We start from the raw sequence: 27,324 nt of genomic DNA, 5'->3' as shown, positions 1-27,324 counted from the left end.
TATATATAGTCCTGCATCAAATGAGAAGACAGGCACGTCACAATGTTTTTAGATGTTTCCAAGCATCAATTAACTTAAATATATGTAGACTTACTAGTGTTGGAGTTGACATTGTCTTTCATTTGAGCATTCTTTGAGAAACATTAAAAAACACCAATGTAAAGGGTACTTTTTCAGACTTTTTACTTCCACTGCATTGTGTTTGTATTTTATTGGACTTTATTAGTGTTACTTGGTCACAATGTTATTAAGGTTTTCACTGCTCAAGTTATTTATAAATGTTAGCAATGACCGAGATCTGTGGTGTAGCAGAAGTAAACTCCCGTGCCTGTGGTGCAGCTCCAGGGGAGGAGGAGGAGTGCACTTTCCAACTTCCTCAGGCCAGGCTGGGTGTTGTAGAGGAGATGGCATTCCCTGACACCAGTACTGTGTGGTTTGCTCTGCAGCATTTAATGTGTGAGAGCATCTCACAGATTAAGCAGCCCAGCCTGTGGGGCTCTGGGGAACATCCGATCCTGTAATTTTCCCTTTGAAAAGCAGAGCAGGATCCAGTAGCATTCCTAGCTGCCGTGCAGGCCTACAGGCTCATCTGTCGCTTGTTCTCAGGTAACTGGGTCAGCCCCATGTCCCAGCTTCTGGCTCTGCCTCCCATTGCTTCAGCTTTTTTAGGCATCTTTAAACATATTTTTATTTCCCGCTCACCTTCATCTTACATCTAAGTGCCCACCTACTTCCATACATCCATACAGATGTGGTGATCAAGACTGAAGGTCATGCAGGAAACTAGCCTAATGACAGTGCGTGCTTGTTTCCCTGTGCACACTTTCTCCAGAACTCCTGATGCATCTTTTCCTGACCTTACATTCTCACATCCCCCTTCTTTTCCACTCATGCCGGACTGTGCTTTATGGAGAAGCTGGCGAGGTGCACGAGTGCATTTTCTCTGTGGAGCGTCCTTTACACACCTGAGACTGTGTGAGGTGCGAGAACCATGAGGCCGGCCTGCTGGACATCCCTTCCCACCCGGTTAGATCAAAACACTCTCTACGAGCCTACAATCAGTCAGATACATATATTTTATTTATTTTTGATGCTAAAAACTGGAAACCTTGGTCTTTACAAACATTGTGTGACGGGTGACAAGCGGGCTGCCCCCACCGCCCCTCGCCGCGCCCTCCACCCGGGCTGAGGCGGCCACACGGCAGCGCCCCCTGCCCGCAGCCTTCCTCTTCGTCCCCTTCTCCTTCCTCTTCCTCCTCCTTCCTCCTCCTCCTCCTCGGCCGGGCCCTGCCCAGCCCCGCGGCCGCTCCTCCCCACGCCGCCGCCGTCATGTCGGGCCCCCGCCCAGCGGCAGGACGGGGCGGCGCAGGGCAGCCCGGCCCCGTCCTCCCTCCCTTCCCCTCTCCTCCCCTCCCTTGCTCGCCCGTCCTCCCTCCGCCGCCCCAGCCGTGCCCGCTGGGACCAGGCTCGCCGGGGCCGGGTAAGGGCAGCGGGAGCGGGGCCGCCTCCGTGCCCCCTTCCCCGGGGGGCTACCGGGGGGGCAGCGGCGGGGAGGGAGGCTGGAAGCGGGGAGCCACGGCCTGGCGGTCAGGCCTCGGGGGGTTTGCGCTGCCTCCTGCCCGGGGTAGGGGGGTGGCATCTGGGGGGGCTCCGTGCCCGCCCTGGTGTCGTGCCCGTGGTGGGCAGGTGGGGCGGGCAGGGCAGCCCCTGGGCGCCGGGTTTGGGGTGGGTGCTGGCGATGGAAGGCAAAGGGAGAGTCGCCCTGTCCTGCTTGTACGTGTGCCTGGTAAGGTAGCGAGAGGCATCTCTGCTGGCCTTGCGGGAAAATGCCAAGTAATGCTGCTGCTTGGTGGCTGACAGTGGAGAGAAACTCAAAAAAAAAAATAAAAAATATCAGGAGCTATATTTCATCCTCAGCATCCCGGTAGGCCATGGAGAGGCCTGCCATGGCATGGAGTGCCATGGGGCTGATGTGAGCGTGTGGCCCACAGCGATGGGGCTGCCCCCGGGGAGCTGAGGGCGTGCAGCCCGCTGATCCCTGCTGCCGGTCCCTCCGTGGCTCCCCGTGAGGTGTTGCGTGTCTCTCTCCAGCACGAGCAGCTTGCTGCCTTGTGACAGCTCTCGGGTCCCTTCTCATCCCTCCTGGTCCCACCGGTGTGATTCCAGTCCCCGGCGTTCGGCCTCCTCTTGGCTCCTAAGAAACGCAGTTCCCTCTGCTGAGGCATTTCCCTGAGAACTAACGTGTTACTAAGCTCCTATGTATGCGTGTATGCTCTTCCTCTACTTAGTTCGTCATAAATATTGATCTGGATGAATCGGACAACGATAAGCACATTCTTTTTTTAGCCGTGTATGGTCCAAGAGGCCCAACAGTATTCCAGGCCTCCCTAATTTTATTTTACACCGGAAAGTTTTAACGCTTATGCTGTAAATGTAACTCTTACGTCTTTGTTGGAAGAGAATTATTTCTAGGGAAATGACCATAGCGCTGACCGCTTACACAGTCTAATAATTCTCTTTTATCTTAAAAACATAAAAATACATGTAGTCGTGGTGTAAGTTTGTTGTTGATGTGTTTCAGCATGACTAGTGAGGCAAGGCCGAGGGAGTTGGGCAGACTGGGATAGGAAGGTACTTTCTGACATCTTCTGTGTGAGTGTTGCCGCATTAGAGAGAAGCAAATTTTAATCAAACTTTGCTTGCTTTTTTGTTCCCTCTTTGGATTTAAGCTTACTTCTACCTGAAACCAGATGATAAAAGACAATCTGGAAAGTTTATTTATTTATTTTAAGCAGGCAGAGAGGAGTTAACCTTGGTGCTGTTCTGTTTGCACGTTCGTTATGCTCCATAGTTTTGTGTTACAGAAGCCCCCAGAGTGCCTCTGTGGGACCAGGCATCCAGCACGTCAGGACCTGTAGAACACAAAGTGGAAAACGTGGTCTGTTTCGCCAAGTATTTTAGTCCAAGCACGGGGGGGAGAAGATGCATCCAGACACAATGAACTTACCTCACTCATTCACCCTGGAGAAAGTAGTGACAGCCAGTAGTGACAGCATACCTTACAGTATACAGTCTGTCCCTTGTACAAGAGCTTTACGGTTGTTGGTTTTATAAATTTAATTTTACTGCAGAATTACTGCCAAGGTCAGCAAAGATGCTCTCTAAAGAGCGTGATGTGTTTTGGGCTGCCTTATAGAGGAGCCAGAGTCACTCTGTGGATGCATCCTGTCTCATCTCAGTATTGGCTGGTAAAATCTGCTGAGGTGGGGTGGGCTGAGCTATGCCCTAGCGCGGAAATCTTACTAACTGGTGCTGTTACTGTGATACAAGTCTTCTATAGCTAACATTGTGACTGTTTGGTCCAGACTGGTGTTTTCACCCTATTTGAAAGATGTAACTATTTTTTTTTTTTTCCCCTTTTGGGCAGAGAGTAGTTTACAAAGGAAGGCACATTTAGGAATTGTTTAGGAAAAGCTTTGTTTCTGTGACCTTGTTTAAAAAACAAAAGCACATCTAAGAAATCCACATGACTTGTCTTGAGATATTTAAAGGCACAAAATCCTAATTCATATTTAAATTTTCAAACATGTTAATTGAATGCAAAATGTAGTTTTTGCATACTGAAAGTTAAAGATCCGTGTAAACATTTCTAGGTCCTGATCCTAAAGTATTGCTTAAATAGTAAAACCATTGCTTAAATGTTCCTTATCTTGATGTTGTGTATTGGTAACTTTTGTAGGAGAAGGAGAACTGTTAGAATATCTGATGGAGAAAATGCAAAGCGAATCCGTTTTGTATAAGATGCTTATTAACTCTAGCTTACCAGAGCCTGTAGTGGAGTTGGGTGATGGCTGCTGAGCTCCAGGGCATCCTCTGCTCGTCAAATCACATCATTTTGTCCCGAGGAAGCTTTCAAGGATGGCGCCAGGGAGCTGCTTGGTTGTAGAGATCCCACTTCTTTGGTCAGCAGAAAGAAGTCTCTGCAATCAGCAGTGATCTTACTGGAAATAGCCAAGGGAAAAATGGATTTTTTCTGTGCCTGATAATCACTTTTCTAGAAAGCAAGTCGATAGTAAGGTGCATTAGTGGGTTGGGATAGTAGGAATGACTGTGATAAGTAGGAACTCGTTAATGTAGAAATTAGGAAAAATATTTACTGGTCCTTTGAATACTTTAAATTTCATGTATGTACAGCGGGGTATTGCTTCAAGCAGTAAGTGTTCTGATTCTTTTTTTTTTTTTTTTTTTTTCACTTGTACCATCAGACTCAATTCTTTGGACTTTTTTTCAGAGGTTTGACAAGCCTCATTGCCTCTAAGCATGATCAAAACCAGAAACAAAGATGGCAAACAGAAGATAAAAGGTACAATCAAAGTCTCGCACCAGGCTGAAACTTTTAGAGGAACTGAAGACCGCCACAAGTGTAGCTGTGTTCCAGTTTGAATGCAAAGTGTACTTCCCTGATCTGCACCATCTTATTAGTTCCCATTTAAAAAGTCATGCAAGCAGTAATACCAAAATGCTTCATGGTGGAGTAGTTAAACATTGTGGAACCGAAAAGGGATAATTTCTATGGAAATGCAGAACCCTGATGAAGGCTCCCGTTGCCCTTGTCTAGAAGGAAGTGCTTGGTACTTCCTTCTAGTTTATTTTCCCTGGTGGTTGAAATCCTGACCCTTGCCACTGGCAGGACTCCCCTTGACTTCCTCAGGGTCAGCTGTCGGTGTTTCGGAGGGGTGTGAGTAACTCGGGGCTAACAAGTGAGGGGTGCGTGAGTGGAGGTGGGGGTCGGTCAGTACGGACGCCTGAGTTGCTGTAACTAGAATGAGGAAGAAGCTCACACTTCCCGTTTGTGGGTGTGTTTTTGTTGAGGGAGGTGGGGGCTGTTTTTTGTTTTAAATAAAAGTAAATAGAAATTTTTCCATGCCTTTGGCCTGTTCTGTGGCTGGGAAGTGATGAAAGCTGATGGCTGACCACTGAACCCCTCTTTCCCGTCTGTTCCTCAGACTTGTCAGAGACCAGGAGCTTACCCTACCACCAACTTGTCTTATTCCTGTGCTCTGGAATACCACTGCGGGTGGAAGAGTTTGTATGAGTTGAGACAGCTGTGAATTCACACTGCTATCCTACAACATGACTATAAATATAAGTGTTTTTCCTTGCCCGACCCGATGCCCTTCCTTTTTCTTTTTACTGTAACTTTTTCAAATGACCCAGTGGACTTCTCAAAGAAGCAACTTGAGAAACTGAAAGAATATTCGCATTTTAGACATACAGTTGCTTTGTTAGAAACATTGTCACACTACCTGCAGTTGTATGTCAAAAGCCAAAGCTGTTTCATGTTGTGGAGAAGCAGAAAGCTTTTTAAATACCAAGTTCCATTTAGAAAATACAAATCAGTTGGGTCAACTGTTATCATTTTGTGCGTTGTTAAAATGAGAACTATAGAAATAGCAGTGGAGATGTTCAGCTGCCAGTTACAAGTGGGTCACAGACTCAGTACTATACAGCGTAATCTAATTACAGTTGTAATTTTACTCCTCTCACCTATTCTAGATAGGGTGCTGTTTCTTCATTAGAGAGGACTACACGTGCTAACCTGTATCCTGTGGACTTCACAGTATTATCATCTGAACATCCTCTCATTATGTGTTGTTTGGCTGCCCAGCTGTGTAGCCAGAAAGTTGAAAAGCTCCAAGCCTTGTGTGTTTTATAATCTGTATATTGATGGAGCACCACAGTAAAGGGCAATGCAGCTTCTTTAAAGATACCCAAATGCAGCTGTAGAAATTTTCAGGACAAAAAAAGTCAAGCACTTTCCTTTTGTCAACGCTTGAATGGCTGAAAAAAAAAAAAGTTACATGCAGCTGCCTGGTGAATACATATGTGAGGGGAGAAAAAACAGCCCTAAAGGACTGTTTCAGTTCTGCAATGTTTTTGCACAAGATGATTGGTCTCTTGCTGGCTCTTCTGCTCAGCAACTGCATTTTAATGTTTAACTTTTAACATTAAATATAATATTTAACTAAAAAGTATTTTTAGCCAGTACTGGCATTCCAGTCAGCATGCTGCTAACATGTTTAGGAACAGTTGTAACTTCCAAAAAAGAAAAAGCAGTGTCAACAGCTTAGAGAATTTCTCTTTTTTTGAACCGACATCTTTTAGGTGTCTTATTTGGATTTTATGTCTGTGATTGACTAAGTAAAGAAATTCTATAATTTCAGTGGGAAATACAATGTACTAAGCTGTCGAGCCACTCACTTGCTATAAATTTTACAAGGGTTTGGGCTTAAAATACAGATTCAATGCAATATTGCCTGGAGTTTCCAAAGAGATCAAGGGTTGTTATGCTAACTTTGGTCCAGACAAGTGGGATTTAGGCTGTCTGACTTCAAGCTTTAGCCTGTGACCCAAAATAACTTGCATCTGCATGCAGTACACACTAAGATAGGAAATACACTGCAGAGTGACTTGTGGGTGACTGTACAGCAAGTACGTAGAAGAATGCAAATACTCTTGCTGTCTCTTCATCTGCAGGCAGATTGTTTATTACTAGGGGATACTTCAGAGCCTGAAGCCTCCAGACAGGAATTGGGACCCTTCTCAAGGACATGGAGGGTTTGTCTGCACGGTAGCAGCAGCTCATTCATCTAGCACAGGTAACGTGCCCTGCAGGGCAGCACTTGTGAGCCAAGCCTCTAGTTGTATCCATGGTGCAGTTCTGGCACGGGACGTTTTGTGGGGCTGACCAGTGCAATCTCTTGGCAACTCTGCCAGGAATGGTGAGCACAGGAAGGTTTGGTTTTCTTTCACCCACAGCTGCTCTCCCAGACAGTCATGTGAGAACAGGCCTGTTGTAAAACAACTGGGGTTTTGCTGCACTGTATTAATATATGGCATTTCTGAAGGTGAAAAAAGTTACATTTGGCATCAAGAGTTGTTAATTAGCTTCTTGTGTTCTGTTGTTTTGTATTACTTTTTCTTTAAAAAGTTTGTAAGGACTTGAGTGGCTTGAGTTTGCAGACCATACAGCCGGTATCACACTTGACAAGTCAGTTGGCTTTCTCACTCTGTTTTAGCAGTGCCTTTTAATGAGAAGCTGATAGCCCAGGAGAAGAGCACTCTGCATAGAAGGCGCACGGTCTGGGTCAAACAGTGGGAAACGCAGGGAACTGTCGAGGTTAAAATGTTAAACTAGTGAATGTGATGTGCAGAGGATTGGAAAGGGTGAAATAAACGAGGCGTGACCTGTCTGAAATTGTGGGTTTGCGTGCATATGCTTGATTAGTCTGCGTCCTCACTGCAGAGTGGATGAATGCCAGTTTCAATTTGCACATGTATCCTTAGCTAATTTGGATTTAGAGCATCATTGAACTTGGGCTGGAACTGGGGCTGTGATGAAGGAAAGCAGACTGGGATGTTTGCAGTTAGTTACATGCTGTGTAATTGCCTGTGTGCCCTTTTAGGGCAAATGTATTTGTAAGTATATTTGTGTTACTGATTTTTGGCCTTTTAAAATAAGGTATGATAGTCCTTGGTGCAAAAGACACCCCTACAAATGCATTTGTGTACCCAGACTGCAAAAAAATGAGTTCATCTTGAGAAATACAGCAGCTGAAAAGGTATAATATAGCAATTCACAGAATTCAAGTGAAACTAATTACAGCTAAAACTGAAATTGGTAAAGTCATTGGTGGTAGGAGGACACAGGATGCCTCATTCACTCCCATACCTTACAAGAAAATGCCATTGTTTTTCGCAGCAATTTAACATGCTGTGTTGTTTTGGTGGGATAAGTAATATATGGTATGGAAGTAACCATGCAATTGGTTTGGGGCGTAATTCCTCAGAGGTTTTGGCACTCACAGAATAAAAGTTCAACTTTCTCTGTAATGGCAACAAATGAAAACGCATACTTTTCCTTTGCTTACACCAGGGAAAATGTTAGAAGTTTGACAACAGAAGTAGTTTCTGTGATGTAGCAGCTGTAGAGTAATTGCAGATCTTAAGCTGTGAATTTTAATAAACTTAACAGTTATCTTACTGTGGGAAATTTTAAAAGGATGTCACGTGTCACATTTGTATTTAGCACTTACTTAAGAAAAGTTTTGTTGAATTCTGTTTTGAAGTACTCTGCAGAAGAGGGTAAATGTTAGTATATGGAGTTTTCTTTAATCTTTTCCGCTATATTTTTTTTTTATGCTGATGAAGACCTTTGTAAGTGAATGAGCAAAACGTAACTCTCTTTTCTGGGTGTGATTTTAGGTGTGCTTAACAGGTGGAGACCCATTTCCATCGTGGATGATCTTGACAGTAAATCTTCTCAGCCATGTCGTACAGTGCCGGCTTTGTGGATCCTAATCAGCTAGCCCAGCGCATAACTTCTAACATCCAGAAGATCACACAATGCTGTAAGTTGAATTTATGCATGTTGATACGAAACTTCAATAGTGGCGCCCCACGTTCTATGTTAGTTTCTCAGACTCATTCATGGGAATTCACTCCTTGACCTCACCTGCTCATTTGACATGTTTGTGGCACACCACAACGCAGATGGAGACCTTCAGATGTGTGGTTGAATGTGATGTGCACTGGAGAAGTGCAGCATCACTCTGTATTCACAGAACAAATGTATAATTAGTAAGACAGCTGCTGGTAAAAAGCCAGTTTTGTTCTGGCCAGTTACATGGCACCTTAAGATTGTAGGTTGGGGTGTTTGCTGAACAAGGATTGCCTCAAATATTTGCTGGAGCTTGAAGTGCCTATCAGAGACTGAAGGCATGGCCTTACAGCTTGCCCTTGGAAATACATACTTAATGTGCAAGTAAGGTTATGCAAGCGTTAACATGCCTTTGCTCAGACTCATCCCACCTAATGTTTTAGCCACCTAACTAAAGTGTTAAAGTTAGAGGTAAGTTAGGGCAGTTAGGGTTCTCAGTTGTATCCCCGTTTCTCCATTTTCAGTTATCTCTCTGATAGGTTTATTTTATATGAAAAGTAAATATAAATTGATTTTGTGAATTATGCAAAGAGTACTGTTTGTCGTAAGGGAGCTAGCCATCAACAGCTAGGTTTTGGCATGCGTGGTTGTAAAGTTTTGAAGGACTTCATGCGTGTGTAGGATTAAAACTTCAGATGAAGTCTGATCAGTTAAGTGTATCAGTTTTAATTAAAACTTTGATCTTTGTTTTGCTAGACAAATTTTAGGAGTTGGTACTTGTAGCACAGCTTGGTGACACAGATTGGGCTGAAATTTCTTTAAATCTTTATTTCCTAAGTCATTAAATCTTTTACAAAGAAAAATTTTAGTTTTGCTTTATTGAAAAGTTTCTGTACGTTCGGGTTCTGTTCCCTCAACTAAAAATTGGCTCTGTAAGCCCTTGTGCTTTGTTTCCTGAAATCCTCTCAGTCGGTTCTGTAGTCTTTCACTTTACAGCATCATGGCTTCTTCCAGAGGCATCTTCCAGCCTGTGGCAGACGCATTCGTTTTATTGTTTTTGTTTTGTTCTGTTTTTTAGCTTTCCCCTCAATTATCTACTTGTTTTCAGGTTTAGATTGGGCCATCTAAGGGCTTGAATACTTTTTTAGCTATTATTACTATTAGCTATATTCCTGATTTAGGCAGTACTGTGCTTCAGAGGTTTCATGATAAAACAGCTTTATAGGAAGCAGCATTGGTTGGAATTAAAATATTTACAGTAGTACTTTACAACTTCTAGGTTGAATTGTTTAGCCCTGCCAAAAGTAATGCGTTTGATCTGGTTCTTGGTTAACCGGCTTTAATATACCACACATATAAAAGATCAAAAGCATACATTAAACATCAAGCACTTCGTAATGCATCTGCATGCTACCGCTGCTATATTGATACTTGTGTTCCTTACCTCCTGTCTTTCCTAATTCGTTAGCCCACTGTTACTGACCAACAAAGGTCTGTGCTGGTTAAGCACACCAGTAGTGAAATCAACTGGAGGTATTTGTTTTTGGTTTGGGCTGTTCTGCGTTAATGGAGAGGATCATTTAAATCAGGTAACAGCTGGGTTAGCTTAGCACTCTTTTAACTTTAAGGAACAGATTTTATTGATCTGTTGATCCAATCATGCAGTTGATTTATGTTGAAAGCGTGTTAAGAGTTGTAGATTGCTTTTGCCTTGAATAAGCTGCTGGTAAATTGGTACAGTTGATGCTGGTTGTAATAGGCTCTCCAAGTTTCCTTGGGAAAGAGTGCACTGATTGGTGATTTTTAAGGACCCTGAAGCTATAAACTCTCTTGGAAACTTAAGCCAGGAAGGCAGCTGGATGTCTCAACCTCTAGAAGGTTCTATGGAAAGATTTGCTCAGCTGTTCTTTAGAAAGCAAGGATCCTTGCTCTGTTTTACATTTCCAACACTTCTGTAGAAAAAAGTGATTATGACATCCCATAACAACGTCTGGGGAGTGGAGTCTACTTTCCTCAGCCTGAAAAGATCCAAACTCATGTTTTGCCTATCAGCACCGTCTGTGAGCTGAGATTGAGGGAACTAGTCTGGAGCATTTCTCTATGCTGTTTGTTAAAAGCAGTTGGAATTGCAAAAATAAAGGCTTCAAGGCTCTCTTTGGTATTCAGTGCAGAGTGGCAGGCCTTAGGCAGAAGAGGCAGAGAGGTATAGAGAGCTCCAGCCTGTCTGGTTTGCAAGTGGTGTACCTATTATCAAGGTTTTTTAATCAGTTTTATTGAAGGAGCAGTAATAACAGAACGTGGTTTCATAGGTCACACTCTCACCTACATGGTAGCATAATGACAGCTGCTATAACGTAAGGAAAACCTTTTTATCTTCCTTCAGGATGTACCACTCTCAAATACTTCGTATTGGTCGCTCGTTTACTGCAACTGGATAGACAAGAGAAGAGAGTAATTCACAGAAGCGAGATGAGCCAGCAAAAAAATATTTCTTTATGGCAGACCAAGTCCCGCCTGCTTACAGATTTTTGCCAGGGATGTAGGGATATAATAGGGATATGCCTATTAAGGTGAGAGCATTGAGTCTATTTTGTGATTTTTTAAAATTTTTTCTCAGTACAAAACAAAATCTGATCTTTCAGCAAATGGAAACTTGAGATTAAAATAAGTAAAACAAAAAGCCTAATTTAAAAGCTTTAAAATATGTTTATTTCAGGCTTCCTGAAAGTGTGAAGATGAAGGTCAACAGTTATTTGAATCTGACGGAATAATTTTTTTTGTGTGTAGCAAAAAGAGGGAAAACATTTGGTTTTCAAACAAGCTCCAAATTGAAGCAGATTGGGAGTTGCATTAATTTACAAGAGCAGTTGCACAGCTGTAAGAGTAGGAAAGATAGGATTGAAGGAGTAGGTGCCCCTTCTCAGCTGGAGAGATTTGTGCACTTGTGACAGGGACTATGCAAGATGAAGTAGCTAGCTGTGGGTTTTGTGTTGTTTTCCCCCCACACACACACACACGTTCTTCTCAAGCCTCTCTCCTATGTGTGGGTCATTGAGGAAGCAGACTTCTGTGCTTTTGCTTTGCTTCTAAGTCGTTTTTGTTTGTTTTTGCACAGAGCTACAAAATTTTGTACAATGCCCAAAGACCAAAAATAGCACGGGCTACGTAGGTAACTATTGTGGCTCCACTGATGTCTGCAGACTGTGCTTAGGAGCTGTTGCTTTCGAGGCAGTACAGCAGCATGCTGCATTTTGATAGAGAGCTCAAAACAAAGCCTGGTGTTGATAAAGCACAACCAGTCTTTGAGTTAGGGGAATTTCCGGTACAGAAGCTAATCAAACAGATACAGAACTCACACCAGTGCAGCTGAGGCACTCCTATTCCCTCACTGCTCCTCCCTTCCCAGCTCCCCGAATTCATAAAGGTTGCGGTAGGGTTTCGCCCAACAGTAGCTGTGAAGTTGGTAAGAATGTCATAATCTACCCTTGCTTGGTTCTGACAAGGTTAGCGATAGAGTATTTGACTTGTTCTTGTACACTGAAAATCAGCCCTGCTGGAGAAGCACGTGCTCAGCACACCAAAAATGATTTAAAAATAATAATAATAGTCATTCAGTAGCCAAAATCAGATATGGCTGGGGTGAGTCTGTCTAGCTTTGAGAGATTCTTTCTCATAAAGACTCTTGCATTCAGCTGACTACTTATTTTCTGTTTGTTGAGGCAGCACAATCATCAGTTCGCATAAAACACATTCCCAAAAGGTCGACCTCAACTGGCAGAGATGGCCTTCTGTGATTCTTTTATCATGTGATGCCTCTCCTGTGACAGCAAGTTTGTCTAATTTCTGGTACATCCCAAGCATTCTGTAGGCCAGTATTTTCACTGGATGTTGTTAAAATAGGAGCTGAATTACATGCATCATATGACTTTCCATTTTGCTTTATGTAACTGTAGAAAATCATAACCATAGACTAAGCCCTGAGGAATATTAGAGTTCTGTTCTATGCCTTTTACAGGCTGAAACATTCATGAGAAACTGTTTCTTCCACCATGTTTGTATCACCAACAGATTCACATGAATATTTTTCAGCTAAAGAAGGACACAGATGGCCATGTGAAAGGTAAATAAAATCACCGAGGTGTTGAAATCACAGCCTGTAAGAAAACAGAATTCTGTTTTGTCTATGTGTACAGTGTGGTTTTGTACAGGTGTGATTTTAAAGCAAGTAGGGCTTGCTGAGACTATAACAATGGTATTGCTACAAATTTCCAATTAGCTGCAGTTAATGAGAACTGGACTTTGTGGGAATTAGTTGAAATATACCTTTTTTTTATTGTTGGTGCTGTCATCAGGAAGACTTCTTGGATCTAGGGTGAAATTTCACTCTTTAACTGATTTCAGTAAAACCAGGAAAAGGCTGGTTACTTAAGGAGGTTAAGTTGTGGTCCTTTGCATTTCCTTTTGTGGTCTTTCCCAAAGCTGAGGAATTGAACTTGATTGAATCTGCTATATCCAAATCGTAACCTGAATGTAAAGGGTAAGAGGAGGAGGAGGGATTCAGATACTTGAGATCTTCCTAAATGTGTTTCTTTCTGTAATGAGGTGAAGTCATGAAGCCTCACAGTTCTTTTAGAAGCAAACCATCTCTGAAAACTTTAAGCATGAATTGTGTGTCTGCTGTTCCTAGAGGCTTTGTTCGGTGTAAAGTAGCTTTTATATTTGTAGTATGCCTAACAGATTTGTTTATGGATTTGGAGAGTTTTTTTGTTGTTCTACGTTTTGTCTTGTTTGTTAAAACATTATGGCTCTGTGGGGAAAATGGCATATGAAACTGTGCCTTATGTGGATGACTGCACAAGAGGGAGAGGGATTTATTTATGTTGGTAGCAGAATAGAGGAAAAAATGGATCTTCCATGTAGACCCCAGAGCACTATTTGTGTCAGCGTGTGCAGAAAAGGCAGAATTTGCCTTGTCCTGCATTGTTTTGCTGTGCCGTAGCTGACTAGTTTAGGGAAGGTGGGGAAGAAAGATCTCTGTAAATTAAGCCATTTTAATTTGGAAGTGATTTAAATAGGGATTGTAAAATCACTGTGCAGTTGCAAACAGCACTATGATCGGTGGAGACATTTGCAATTTTGTCTGAGCAACTGTTGCTCCAGCAGGTCAGTGTCTTTCTGGTGCTGGGCTCCTCATGCTCCTTCCTATCCCTTGACAGTCCATTTTCAGAGCCTCTTTAAGGTAGTTAAAATACTTCATCCAGTTCAATTCTGTTGGATTTTCCTCCTTTGTGGGCAAGAAAAGAGGAGAATGCATGGCAGTTTGGTTATCCAGAGAGCCCTCTATCAAATGTCCCATAAAGCTGGTGTGCAATATGCTGCCCATCTGTAAGGGCTGTGAATAAACCCAGGGCCGTGGTTGGCTGTAATTGTCCCCCTGAGTGACAGGTATTTCCCTGTGCTGGCCAGGCGGTGATGTTGCGTGTCCCAGCTTCCTTGTCAATGCCTGAGTAAGCTTCCTGTGTTAATGGCCTGAGCTCTTAATGAACAAGCTTTCTTTGCCTAGGTGGGTTGGGGTTATGGTGTTTGTGCAGCTATTGGACGCTGCAGAATAGCGCATCACTTACAAAACATAAATTATTCTTTAGAGAAAAGTTCAGACTTCGGGGTTTCAGGGAGTTTCCAGGGAGAATTTAGGCTATGAATACTAAGTGATTGCAGCTTGGTTTAATGACTTCCCCTCAGCTGAGCTGTAATGATTGATCACATGGTCAAATATTGTTTACCCAAAAATGTGCATTTAGTGTGCTTTACACCCACATTAGGAGAACAGGCATTACTTCAATCCCACTTGACGGTTTCTTTGTAAGACCATTGGAAATGCTGGTACTCTACATGAAATGATTACAGTTCAACTGAAAGAACTGAAGGCAGATCCTCAACTCCAGACACCGCTACTTACATGTATGTTTCTGGTCACTTGGGGGCATGATTCTATTTAGAAATGTGAGAAGCTAATAAAACCTAAGAGGAAAGGGTAGAAGACTTAGTGTTTTCTCACTCTTTTGTACCAATCAAGTCCTCAGTCCTTAGAGCTCTGAGGACAATCTTCATTCCATCCCTCATTTGATTACATAAATACTTCAGGTACTGTTCCTCTGCACTGATGTATTACTCTGTTTTAAAATAATCAGTGTGATACATTCAGTTAAGACAGAATTAGATAAATAACTTGAAATCAAATTGCTGACTTTTAGATAATTGCAATTAAGTGTGCTCTTGGAGCAGGTGGGTTGGTTTTTATTAGGTTAGGGTTTTTTTGGCTTTAATTACTGTTGAACTCTTACTCATGGGCAAAGTAGGGTTAGCAAGATGTATGGCACAGGAGTGTTGGTTTACTTGAAATCTTCAGTGAATGTGAACTGCACTAATAGTTCTAAAGAGGTACTTCTGCTCATTGCAGCAAACTCCAATATGCTGATTTTATTGCAACTACACCAGGCTGTTTGTTATATGCAACAGGGTTTATAAAAGATCAGTCCACGAATGTTTTTGCGGTATCTGTCCTTAGCCAAGTAGTTTCAGTCAAAGCACAGAAGGAAAACACATTGAATTGGATTTGAATAAATTGAGGAAGTCTGTCACCCCCAAGCAAAAGCTAAACAATTTGTAGTGGTGTCATTTTTACAATTAATTCTCCTGTTCCAATAATGTGCTCTGAAGTGACTCCAGAATTGATTGGATTCCACGCAGTCTGCAACCGGGTGTGCTGTTTGTTGACTCCCTTGGTCGACTGGAAACGAGTAGGTAACTTCTTCATAGTTACCCAGCCACGGGTGTTGTGTGTAAGATCTTTGACAATGCATTTCTGAAAGGTAAGCGTGCTGCTGTTGTACACCGTGCTTATTTGCCCCGTGAAGCCGTAGCTGAGCCAGAGCCTCATGTGGAGCAGACTTTCCCTTTTGTGTGTACGAAGGAGTGCTTTGCTGATCCTGTTTATTCTCTTTGGGCTCAGGAGCTAGAATAATAACTAAAAATCAGTGACTTTAAATCTCTACTGATAGTTTCAGTCCTTCTGAATTTAGATCTATGAACTCTCTGCACTGACTAAAACCCAATCTGCCCCTTTTTTAGTAAAAGACAGCGGCAGGGGGGTGACCCCTCACTGTTACAGCTCACATTCAGGAGCAGCTGTAGGTGCTGGCTGAAACAGCGCTCCTTCTTCCTGTGACGGGTCCTAGGCGTTGCTGTTCTGCAGTGCAGATTTCGTTGTTCCTGCCCTGCCTGCTTGGCTGGTTGTTGTCCTCTTTGTAGGCTGATACCTGGTGTTTGCTGCTCGTGATTTTTCCGTGCGTGCCCAGTGGGCGCTGCACATCCTGTGGAATCATTAGGCAGTAGCTTTATTAAATCCGGCAATGTGGTTGTTCAGGCTTGGACTGTAGCACTTAGGGAAATTGCTGCTCCATGGCTACAATGCAGTGGTGTGTGATCCAAATAAGAAGTGAGTTTCAGGCTGCGAAGTGGTAATAAGCAGCACTTATTAAGTAATTTTTTTCCCCCAGTTTTACGTTTCTGTGTTGTGGCTTCCTTTTAAGGATTCTGTGGGCTGTGTTGATACACCTCACTTCTCAGCTGTGAAGCTGCAACAAGATGAAGATGTTCACAGTCAATTGAGGGTTTTAAAGTTTAGTTTTCTAAATGCTAGACTGAGTAACATAAAACTGAATGGGAAAGTGGCTGATCATAGGTAAGTTGGGAAGGCATCTCTCCTGTAGTCGGAGTTATTGGTTAGTGCTCCTCAGGAGCACTAGGGACCATCTAGGGACCACCAGGAACTCAGGACCATCCTCAGCGTCCCTTGTCTCATGCTAGAGATGAGTGTAGTGCTTGGACATCTCTCAGTCTTACCAAAGAAGGTGGGTGACCTGCTGTCCTCTCATCATTCCCCTCTCAGTGGATGAAGGCCTTTACAACGTTAGGATTTTACTCAAGGATTATTTATTTATTATTTATTTATTTATTTATTTATTTATTTATTTTTCCTTCTGCAAGAATACACTGGTGTTACAGCCTGCCTAGTGATGGTTAGTTCTCAGCTGGGGATAGTTGCATTTGCTCCTATATTGATAGAGGCAAGAAGTTGTCTACATTTTGATCTTTGTTTTATTTATTTATTTTTATTTCAAGTTGAAACTTCCTATGTGATTTTAAACATTATCACATTCAAGCAGCAGAACAATCAATTGTGTGGGTTAACTTGGAGTAATGGAAAAGATTTTGCAGAGCCATCTGAAAAATAAGGGAAGGCAAGGAGAAAGGAGGTAAGACTTTCTTCTTCCCCAGCCAGCTAAAAGTCAGCGGTTAGTCAAGTATGGTGTGTGATCCAATATTTGAAATACGTTTTATCTATGGAATAAATACCATGTGTTGCAAATCTGTCAGGAGCATGCTTCTCAAATAATCCTACCTTTACAAAAAATAAAAATATACATACATATTTCCACTGTAAATCTCAATACCCCTGCAATTCACATAGGGAAAATTAAACAGCATTCCTATTCTTTTCTGTGCCCTTTTTTTATTCTCTTCACCTGGAGGAAGATCTTCCGCTGCCTATAAATGGAACCACTGTTTGGCCTAGTAAAAGTAAACACGAGCTGGCTCTGAAGTAATTTTCTCCATAGGAATTCAGGTTAGGTCTTAATTGTTCCTCTGGCTCATCATTAACCATGGCTGACCTGTTCCTGAGCATGTGACTGCTCAGAGTGGCCGAGTACCTCTCAACAGGTAATCGTTACATATTAGGAAGTACAGGTAAGGAATGCTGGAAGAGGAATGAAAAATCTTACTAATATAGTATTGCTACTTTCTAATACCTCAATGTGAGGTGGAAAGATTGCTTCCTTTGGCAGGTGAGATGGCAATTGCTTGGAGAAAATGCATTTGGATCAAGTGGTGTTGTGCAGCCTGCTTCCTGCAGGACTTCCCGGTTTCGGTGGCTTGCTGCCAACCTGGGCTGACAAGGTGCTGCTCCCCCTGGGGTTGCTGTGTGAGCTCTGAAAGAACCACTGGGCGTCCCTCCATGCCAACACCTACCTCGACCTTCAGCGCAGGGCTGGCCGCAGTCTTTAGCCTGCCTCTGACGACTTCTGAAAAAATGACTGTGTGCACACAGCGTGTGTGCTTCTGCAGCTCCAGAGCAAAGTCCAGCAGCTACTTCTGCATATGCAAGGAGCACGAGCTAAGGCATCAAGCTTTGCACTGGAATGGATTCAAGTTGTGTGCAAGATCCATTCAGGCTCTGTCATGGGATTGGTAGTGCCCAGAAGGGCAGAAAGGACCTCTGGTAGAAAGATTTACTCCTGTTTGACTACAAGTTCCTGGTCGTTGCCACAAGGTGTGGGAAGCTGGAACAATCAGGGAGTAGGGAAAGAAAAACACCTTGAGGGATGAGGTCACCTAGGAGCCAGTCAAAACTGTGCTTGTATCTTTAGTTTCTGATGATTATCAGTGTATTTGTGTATATAAGGCCCTATGGCCTTATGGTTTAGGCCTGTGTTTCAGCTCTCAGGGACACCTGAGTGTCAGAGCCGATGAAATGAGAGGCACCTAAGGAGCAGCTGGGTGCTTTGCCACCCTGAATTCCCTGCACAGGGGCAAAAAGCTGGTTAAACAAGGAAGGCATTATGAATGCTGTGATCAGGGGTGAAGCTGGAAATTTAGGGGCCTCTGATTTACAAAAAGTACTGCTAAGTTTCCAGCAGTTTCACTTTTCCTCTTCAGTGCCAAGGCCATCTCGGTACTTGCTTCCGAAACAGAACAGCAGAGGTGTTTCTGGCTTTCAGGAGGAGAGGCTGTGGCTACCACGCTTTCCTGCTGAGGAAGGGAAGGGATGGTGACTTTTACCTGAAAGTTCTGAAGCTAGTTCTTGCTTAAAATCAAATTCTCCTAAGATCACCGTGTGTATGTCTGAAGGAACAAGATGCTTCACCTCTATGATCCAGGTGGCACTGTCTTAATCTATTTCAAATTCGTTTTTTATCAATAAATTTGTACGAGTTCATGTGTCCAGACAAATGTCTGTGGTTTAGGCAGTTTTACAGTTATATCTATAATGTATGAAATGTCAAAGTGAGAATTAGCTACAGTAAGAAATCTGTAATAACAAAATCTATAAGACAATATAAGAAAAACTACAGTGTATGCAAGCTTAAAAACTTATTTCTTATATTAATGTGAAGGAGTACAAAGGATGGATTTCTTTACCTTGTAAACCTGCAGGTGTGTACTGTAAATTTTGCAGGAAGGTTAGGTCAGCTTTGCTTTCTATATTCTACTTTCCCTACCAACTTGTTTAGTGGCCGTACAACACGACAAACTTTTGGCTTTCTTACGAAGACAGTGTCAAGACTGCTGCTGAAGACTTGGCAAAAGTTTACTTTACCTTTTTTCTGTAGGCTTACTTGTATAAGCAGTGTTTCATGTTTCAAAGTGCTGTATAGTTCCCATGATTGAAAGGTTGAAAAAGAAATTTTCTTTGTTTTCTTTCTAAATAATATCCTTGTGAAAGGTTAAGGAGGAAAATCCTAAATTAAAGGAAGCCCAGAAAAATTGGTGTCAGTTCAGTCCTTGATATGTACATTCTTTTATTTTATTTTTCCCGGACAAATTACAAAGCCTGTTAGCACTTGGTTATTTTGATGTTTCTTGATGCTGCTTACAGGATTCTTGGTAAAAAACGTGTTTTAATTTTGTGCTGAATTCTTGAATCACGAGACCTGAACCGGGATGAACTTCCCCCTGCCTAGAACCGTGTAGTGTCCAGCCAAGTGCTGGCTTTTAATTTCCTCTCAATCATCTACTTGTGTTCATTTTCAGAAATAGGGTAAATATCTAATTAAGCTGATATGAAAATATCTTAAATGCAGGCTTTCTTTCAGAGCATTTCTCAGGTGTGAGCCCTTCTTTTAAAACAAATTTCACTTTTCCATTTGTAGTTAAATACCTCTAGGTGGCAGTAAAATACGCTACTCTTTCTGTCTGCAAAAATTGATGTTAGGACAGTGCTTGCAGGTGGTTTTTACGCCGTGTGTAAACACAACCAGACTGAGCCCTTGAATCGTAGGGGAGAATGTCTTTGATCAAATACAACTGAAAGCAAACTACTCTCTAAGCTTACAGATGCTAAAGCTTATCACTGAATTCAAAAGATAAGCGGACAGTCACATTTTTTAAATTTTAAACAATGTATTATACTTAACATAAAAAGAAAGCTTAGTCAAAATACTTAACGTAAAAAGAAAGCTTAATTAGTCAAAACAGCTGTTTACCAGTACACGTGGCCACTGGTGCCTGTTTGGGCTCAATTCTGCACAATGCTTTGTGCAGAAGCATTGATGTCCAGGAGGCTGCACAGAGCTTCCTTGCCCCAGCAGGTACCAGGGAGAAACTGATTCCTGGTGGTAGGTTTTGACTGTAGAAAGCATTCAAGAATTTTCACTTATGTTTTGGTGGTTTTCAGTTCAACAACAGTGAAAACTGTGTGAAACCCATCTTACAGTGCGGTTTCTCTGATTAAATTTTAGTTGTGTCCTCTCAATTTCCCCCAAAGACTTCTGTCTTGAAATACTTGATTTTAAACTCATATAGAACTTGACTACCAACTTCCCCATTATGTTTGTATCTTTATTACCTGGATGTGCACAGTGGTAGAGGTGTACCAGTCTGCCTGGAAAGCACCACAGAAATACAAGGAAGACAAGTCTGATCCAAACTGTGGATGAGCAAAAATAAGTTATTTGGTATATGTATTCTCTCTTTTTGGAGTATATGAGGGTGTTAAGCCAAGATAGAGCACACTGAGAATTTTGATTTTGTAGTGTGATAAAAACTCAATGTCCTGAAGTGACTGCCCACTTTCCCCCTGGCTTTTTCATGTGAGAGTAAATTTAGTAACCTGAAAAAATGGCTTAGATGTAGCATTCCTTCTGTAGTTCAAAACTAATGCATTGGATGAAATACACTTAAAAATCACAAGTGGTTTATATCCCACATCTAAAAATGTAAGTACATATCGAGAACAATGATCTCAAAATTAAACTTTCAACCTGGATACCTTATTTACTTTTTTTTTTTTTTTTTTAAAGTGTGGTAGGCTTGTGAATGCTTTGTTGCTACCTCTTCATTGATGCACTGGTTCTGAATTACTTGTTTGTACAGTGGTGTCTTATGAGTCTTTAATTTGGCTTTCCAAAATGACATGCATAAAATATGATTAAACTAGAAAAGAATTGTGCTACTTATTTACAAAATTATAACTAAAACGCCTGATTTATACTAACTGCATTAAAACTGCTGACCTTTACATTGCCTATTTCTACCTAGACAGTTGAATATATTCCCTTCCTTTGTAAGAAACCCTAGGCTTTGTTTTTGACTTGGCACAAATATTTACTAGCTGTTCTGGGACTTCTTAGTGGAATCTTTTTAGTAGGTTTTAAAAAGAAGTCTTGAATATCAGTTTCTGTCAACTGTTATTGTTTTAGAACCATTAAGCAAAAATGCATAAAAATAAGTTGGAAATTTATGTGCACCATTAAAATTTCTCTTCCTCTTCACAAACAGCTGCTGAAATACAGAGGATACTACATCAGCTCGGGACACCACAAGACACACATGAGTTGAGGCAACAGCTGTGAGTACTTCACATAAAAACATTTAATTTCATTGCATTGTAAACAATCTCCTGGAAGGTGATCAGGTGTTTTTTTTTGTTAGGCAGAGTGCTTGATCTCACTGAGAAAATTAAGTATAGAGAAATATTTGAAATTTAAATGTTGAGAAGCCTTTTCTTTTTTCTTTAAATTAATTTTGGATAGCCTTTGTACACTAGTCAGGTGGCTTACCCGTGTACACTGCCTGCAGTACCAAAACATGTACAAAGCTTATTCTGTATGTCAGCAAAGGAAAAGCAGCAGGACCAGAAAGCAATATCACTGTTGAAAAAGCAAGCGCTCCCCCAAACCTCCACCCCACTCCACAGCCAGCTCTTCAAATCTGTCTATATCAGTTTCACAAGGTGACGTATTCATTTTTTGTGGGCTTTTTTTGAGATACAGTACTGGTGGAGAAAGGGGAATGTCTTTGTAATAAGGAAAGTTACAGTAAGAAATGATACTGTAGAATAAAAAAATAAAAAAAAAAAAAAGAAAAAAAGAAATAAAACTGAAGCACAGATGCTGTGCTTTATACTTCAGTCACCTAAAAGTGGGCTTTCATGAATATGCCAGTCAGCTGCTCTCTACTTCTCAGCTCAGTCTAACAAACTAGTATGATTTTTTTTTTTTTAATCGACCTCCTTTACCACATTAATCTCAGCATCATAAATGCAAGTAAATGATGTGTTGTGCAAACCCTGTGGGTGAGAAAGTTGGCAGTCTTCAGTGTGGCTAACGCTGCACTGTGGCCATTGAATAGTAGGAGGAAGTGTGTATTGGACTGAAGGCATTGCATTCATTTTGTGTGAACAGCCAAATTGCTTCGTGGTAGCCTGAGTTCAGGGTTCATAACATTAGCCAGGTACAACCCACAGTGGATGCCCTACTGGGGACTGAATCAACATACACAGTTTGTGCAGTAACCAGGCAGGATCTAGACACAATTTCACAACTAAAAATGCTAGCAAATGTTTGAAGGATTCTTTCCAATCCGTCCATGAAGGTAACGTGTGCTAAGTTTCCTTGAGTTTTCATATGTCACTTCTTCACTTTTCTGAACACTTGGCCTTTCCTTTCATGTGCTTTCAAATTATTGACAGCCTCAGATAGACAGTGGGAGAGCATATTTCATGTTTAGATGCTCACAATAACTGGGACCTTGTTGTTACATGTTAGAGTAACAATCAAGAAACCTTTAAAAAAAAAAAAAGAACAGTGAAGAAAGTGAGCAATTGTACTGTCAAACCAAGAAACATTCCTTCAGCATCTGTCTCACCTGGAATCTGTGGTGATCTATTGTCACACGCAGTGAAGAGCAGAATAAAATGGCTTCATGTACTTCAGTGAACAGTTACTTCCACGGTTTCTGAGAACTGGTGAAATTCAGACAGATTTAACCAGCAGCCTCTAATGAAACTTTGCATTTGGTTTTAGGCAACAAAAGCAGCAGTACACAAACCAGCTTGCCAAAGAAACTGACAAATACATCAAAGAGTTTGGATCTTTGCCTGCAACAAGTGAACAGGTATAAAAACAAAGAGCATGGCTTGTTTGACTATCATGTTGGCTTATGTAGAGTATTTGAGTGACTTCAGGCTTTCAAAGCAGTGTTTAGCTGGTCATGACATTTGCAAAACAGAGACAATCACAACACAAGTATTTTTGTTGCAGCCCAGACTTGTTCAAAAGTTGTTTTTAAGTATCAGGAATGAGGTAGTTTCACTGAAAGGATAGGAATCAAGACCGTGCATTGTGCCTATGATTTTTGGTAGCTGGCCACTTAGTAATCTGTAGCAGTGATGCCAGCTCTGACTCACTGGGTGCTCTGAATGCTTCCAGTGGCAAGGAGTTGTTGCTTGCCATAACTGTGAGGCAGGTGGGCGGATACATTTGCACACCATCCAAATAATTTGTGCACAAATGATTTCTGCCCTTTATATCTCAGATCAGCATAGATGTTATGCCTTGTCCATGGGCTTTTCCTTTCTTAGGGTGAATGGGCAGAAGGTGTTACTAAACCAATTTCTGCAGTCTTTAAGCTGCTTCTTTCCCAGGTCTGTGTGAAATTCAGGCAGGAGATTATCTCTGAAAAGGCACGCTCCTGTTAGCACACTCCTGACTACCATCCTTTGTTTCTTATTGTAAAGAAATCCATGGCTTAAATAAGGGAAGACCAACAGGATCCCAGAAAACATAGATGCAGATTATTGTCACTAAACCAACTTGCTTAGTCTGTGACTTGTTATCAAGGAGCCTTTAGGAAAATGAATTGTCCCAAAACTGTTTTCAAATGGTAGATTGTGTTCTGTGCGTGTTCTGCCTGTCAAGTTGTGAACTTCTGATGGTTTTATAACTTGGTTTTAGTATTAACCTCTAGTTCAGGCATAGAGGTTTTATGCTTTAAGACATTTAATTTTTATGCTTTATGGCATTTTCAGGCTTTATGCTCTGTCTTGAAACTGAAAAGTTGGCAGTGGGATGTTTTACTCCTTTTATCATGAGTGCTTTCATTGAAGATAACTCAATGAAATACATAGATGTTGGGTTGATGAATGGAAAGTTAAGGCCTCTTACAAATTTGGAAGGAAGGGTTGGTGTGATGTATGTATTTAGGGAAATTGAGGCTGTCTGGAATGCCCTGTGTTCCTTTTCCCTCCCTGACATCTTCCTCAGAAGAACAAAACTAGAAGTTAGAACATGTATCTTTGGAACAGTTTTTAAGGACTTATAAGGGAGTGTGAACCCACTTCAGTATGCCATTCAATACACGTTTCCAGTGTTTATGTAAAACAGGTGTGTAGTGCTCTGCCCTTGCCCTTTTTTCTTTTTTGTACCCTTGCCTCCATTCAGTCTGTTCTGCATATTTTAGAATTCACAGTATGAAAATATTTCACACTTAATGACTGAGTTAATTTAATAATTGAGAGATAATAAGGAAGGTAGAAGGTTTCCCTGTATCAGCATATGGAGTACTGTATGACCTGTCCCTGCCCATGTCCAGCTGTTAAATGAAACTACATCATGGGTTTACTCTTTAAATGGCTTAAATTGTGGCAGAGTTGCATGCTTCCAGAGGGAAGGAAGGTTTGTCCATGAAAATGGTTTTGTAGGCAGCATTCCCTAATACCCATTTAGGAAAAAGAGTCTGTAACTTAGCATTGAACAGCCTGCAAATGGCAGAGTTCTGAAAAGCCTGAGCTCATTTGACTTTGTAAAACTTTCTCTCATCTAGCGTCAAAGAAAAATACAGAAAGATCGTCTTGTGGGGGAATTCACCACAGCACTAACAAATTTCCAAAGGCTGCAAAGGCAAGCTGCTGAGAAAGAAAAAGACTTTGTAGCCAGAGTAAGAGCCAGCTCGAGGGTATCTGTAAGTATTGGGAAATATGCTATTATGCTCTGTTTACGGTGGTGTTGGTGGTGTTCAGTGTCAAACTTGGCTCTGTAATGCTTTTTACAAGGGCTCATATTTGACTGCAGATACTGCAGAACATGTGCAATATAAGCGTAGTGGCTTTTGTTGCTTACTTCTATGCATAGCTGAGTTACATATTTCATTTTATAGTAAAGGCTGAATTGCATTGAAACGATAACTTCTGAAATTTTTTACTTTTTCCTTGTCTTTATCACATAAAAGCAAGGACTGCCCCTATGTTTGTACATTAGCCTTGCAGTAGATCTTGAAATACTTTTGCTGGACATTTAGATATCAGGACTTTTCCTACCAGGAAGAACCACCTGCTGGATCTCTATGCAGTATTGATGTGAAGAAGTGTTGAGAAGCTGAGATATTCCTTGTTAGCATATCAATTTTGCCCTTTTACTATGTACCAAATACATGCTGCTGTAGTTGTAAATTTTAACAGGCATTTAGCGAGCTGAATGTTTTTGCTTGTACTTCAGTTTTATGCATGCATAAAGCAAAATTGGGCAATGAACATGTTAAATCGTGTTTCAGTTTGTAGTTGACTTATAAATCTTGTAATATTTTCTCATTGTCGAAATGCTGACAGTGCTCCTTTCAGGTCCATAATGTTTTTACTTTTTTTTTTTCATACACCAATTGTAGGGCGGTGCTCCTGAAGACAACTACAAAGAAGGAACACTTGTCTCTTGGGACACGTAAGCTGAATTTAAGCCTTAACCTAATTCAAATTAATAAATAGCCTGCAGGGAAGAGTTGCTGACTTTCTGATCAGTTGCCTTTTTCAGGAGGGAGTAGGAATAGGTTGGTTTTTAGTCAGGGGCTTTCTTCCACAGGGCAAGTGTGGAGAAGTCTTCTCGTTGGGATAGGTGGGAAGAAAAACAAGCAGTTCCCATTATCTTCCACTCCCACCCCCTTTTTTTTTTTCTTTTTTTTTCTCCAAGCTTCAGTTTCAAACATCTCCTTAGGCTTCCCCAAGTCCATGTCTGGGCTTTGTGACACCCAAACTTAGGAAAGCACAGTCTGTGAATAGAGTACAACTGTTAAGTTTTGGTTGATCATGTGGGATCTCCTGTTGCTTTCATACTCTACAAGAACTACACGGCAGTCTCAGATTCTGTTGGTGTTGGTCATTTTATTTTTGCCTAAAATGGATTTAAACTCTGCACTTCGCAATTCAGATGAAACTTTGTCCTTGCATTCATGCTTGGAATTTCCAATGAGCTAGCTCTATGCTATGTGCAAATTTGCTACAGCAGCAACTTCCTCTATCAAAGATGTGATTGTTAGACCTTCCCTGTTGGCGAGGCATGCAAGGCTAAAAAAGTGTGTTTTGTTAACTGATAAAGTTGGTGCAGTATGTATTTGCCTGTCATCTTATTCTTCTTATTCTGAGTTATTTCTCATGGTGACTTCTGGGTTTGTTTGGTTGGTTTTTGTTTTGACAGTCAACCTCAAGCACAAGTGCAAGATGAAGAAATCACAGAAGATGACCTCCGTCTTATTGAGGAGAGGGAATCTTCCATTAGGCAGCTAGAGGTAAGTGTAAGTGGTTTTACAGCAGATCTCAGAATATGCTTTAAAAACAAAACAAAATAAAAACAGTTTTATACTGGTATAAGCATTAATTGCAGGCATAAATAAATCCTTGGGGAATTGGGGTTGGGGACTGTTTATGGGTATTTTTTTTCTTCAAATCTACAAATACTGTCTTTTATATGGTATGTGAAATGTGCATTAGAAATCTACTGTAGAAAAGCCAGGTTTTGATACTGTGCCTAACCTCAGTGGTTCAGTTGATGATTAAAATGTGATTGTTTGTTTATGAGGAAAAGGATTATTGCTGTTGTGTATTGTTGTTGTTTTTTAAACTATAAGTGAAGCAAAGCTGTGCCTTTCTATCCAGTTATTCCCAATGTGTTGTTCATCATCATTTTCTAAGTTTTTTTGTTCATTTGTACTTTGAACACTTCTGTAAACAGTTGTGCTACTTCATTCAAACTTTTAATTAAGGGCTCATCCAAAAATTAAAAAAAAAAAAAAAAAAAAAATAGCATCAAGTTGTAATGTACACCAATTGTCATGCGTGCTGAAATAATGACATCAAGAGACTTCCGTGAAGATAAAAGGAACTTTTCTAGGTGACCTGGAATGCACATCTCTAGTCTTAACAGCAAAGATGCTGTAACTGGGATTTATCAAGACATACAAATCTCCATTCTGTTCTAAAAATAAACTTTGTGATAATCTCTCCCTTGCCACTCATATAAATATATATCAGTCATTAGTTGAGAAGAGATTGCACAGTGGCAAGTTGACATTTATGAATTCATTGTAACCAGATGGCAATAGGTTAATGTCACATGCTTACAGTGTCCTGATTTCATGGCATAGAGGCAATTTCTATAAATTGTGGTGCTTATGACATTTGTGTGTATTTAATGGGTATACTAAAGCTAATGCAAAAAAAAAAAACACAATGCATATGCTTTTATACCAGTTTAATCAAAATGAATCTATTAAGCCAAGCTGGCATGTACCTGTTCTTTCAGTTAACCTGAGACAAACTTGTGTGTAGACGAGCCCACAGCAGAGAGATCCTCTTTGTGAAGTGATATGAAGTATTCTTTGTGCACGGTCATCTTCAGTTGGTTTAATTATTATAAACGTTGACTCATAATACAAAAAGTCTTCCAAATAAGTACTATTTTTTTTTTCCCATTTAGAGTAAAGAACCTTGGGCACAT

General features: G+C 41.2%; 1 protein-coding gene across 2 annotated transcripts in view; it reads left to right on the top strand.

Moving 5' to 3' along the window:
- The first annotated feature begins 1,369 nt into the window (after positions 1 to 1,369).
- Positions 1,370 to 27,324, top strand: part of STX7 (syntaxin 7) — a 30,680-nt gene continuing 4,725 nt past the window's right edge. Inside the window, exons 1-7 of one of the 2 annotated variants that reach the window (XM_082756506.1) lie at positions 1,370 to 1,480; positions 8,266 to 8,411; positions 21,062 to 21,131; positions 22,588 to 22,678; positions 24,386 to 24,523; positions 25,223 to 25,275; positions 26,026 to 26,116. In XM_082756506.1, the coding sequence (XP_082612632.1) occupies positions 8,330 to 8,411; positions 21,062 to 21,131; positions 22,588 to 22,678; positions 24,386 to 24,523; positions 25,223 to 25,275; positions 26,026 to 26,116 (525 nt within the window). In that variant the 5' untranslated portion in view covers positions 1,370 to 1,480; positions 8,266 to 8,329. Of the gene's footprint in view, positions 1,481 to 6,557; positions 6,660 to 8,265; positions 8,412 to 21,061; positions 21,132 to 22,587; positions 22,679 to 24,385; positions 24,524 to 25,222; positions 25,276 to 26,025; positions 26,117 to 27,324 lie in introns of those variants that run through there. The other variant, XM_082756507.1, reaches the window with a different exon arrangement.

Source organism: Aythya marila (assembly GCF_965140915.1).
Source record: "Aythya marila genome assembly, chromosome: 3".
In the NCBI taxonomy this organism is placed as follows: domain Eukaryota; kingdom Metazoa; phylum Chordata; class Aves; order Anseriformes; family Anatidae; genus Aythya; species Aythya marila.
The sequence above is the reverse complement of the archived record's forward strand: the minus strand, read 5'-3'. Positions and strand labels throughout refer to the sequence as shown.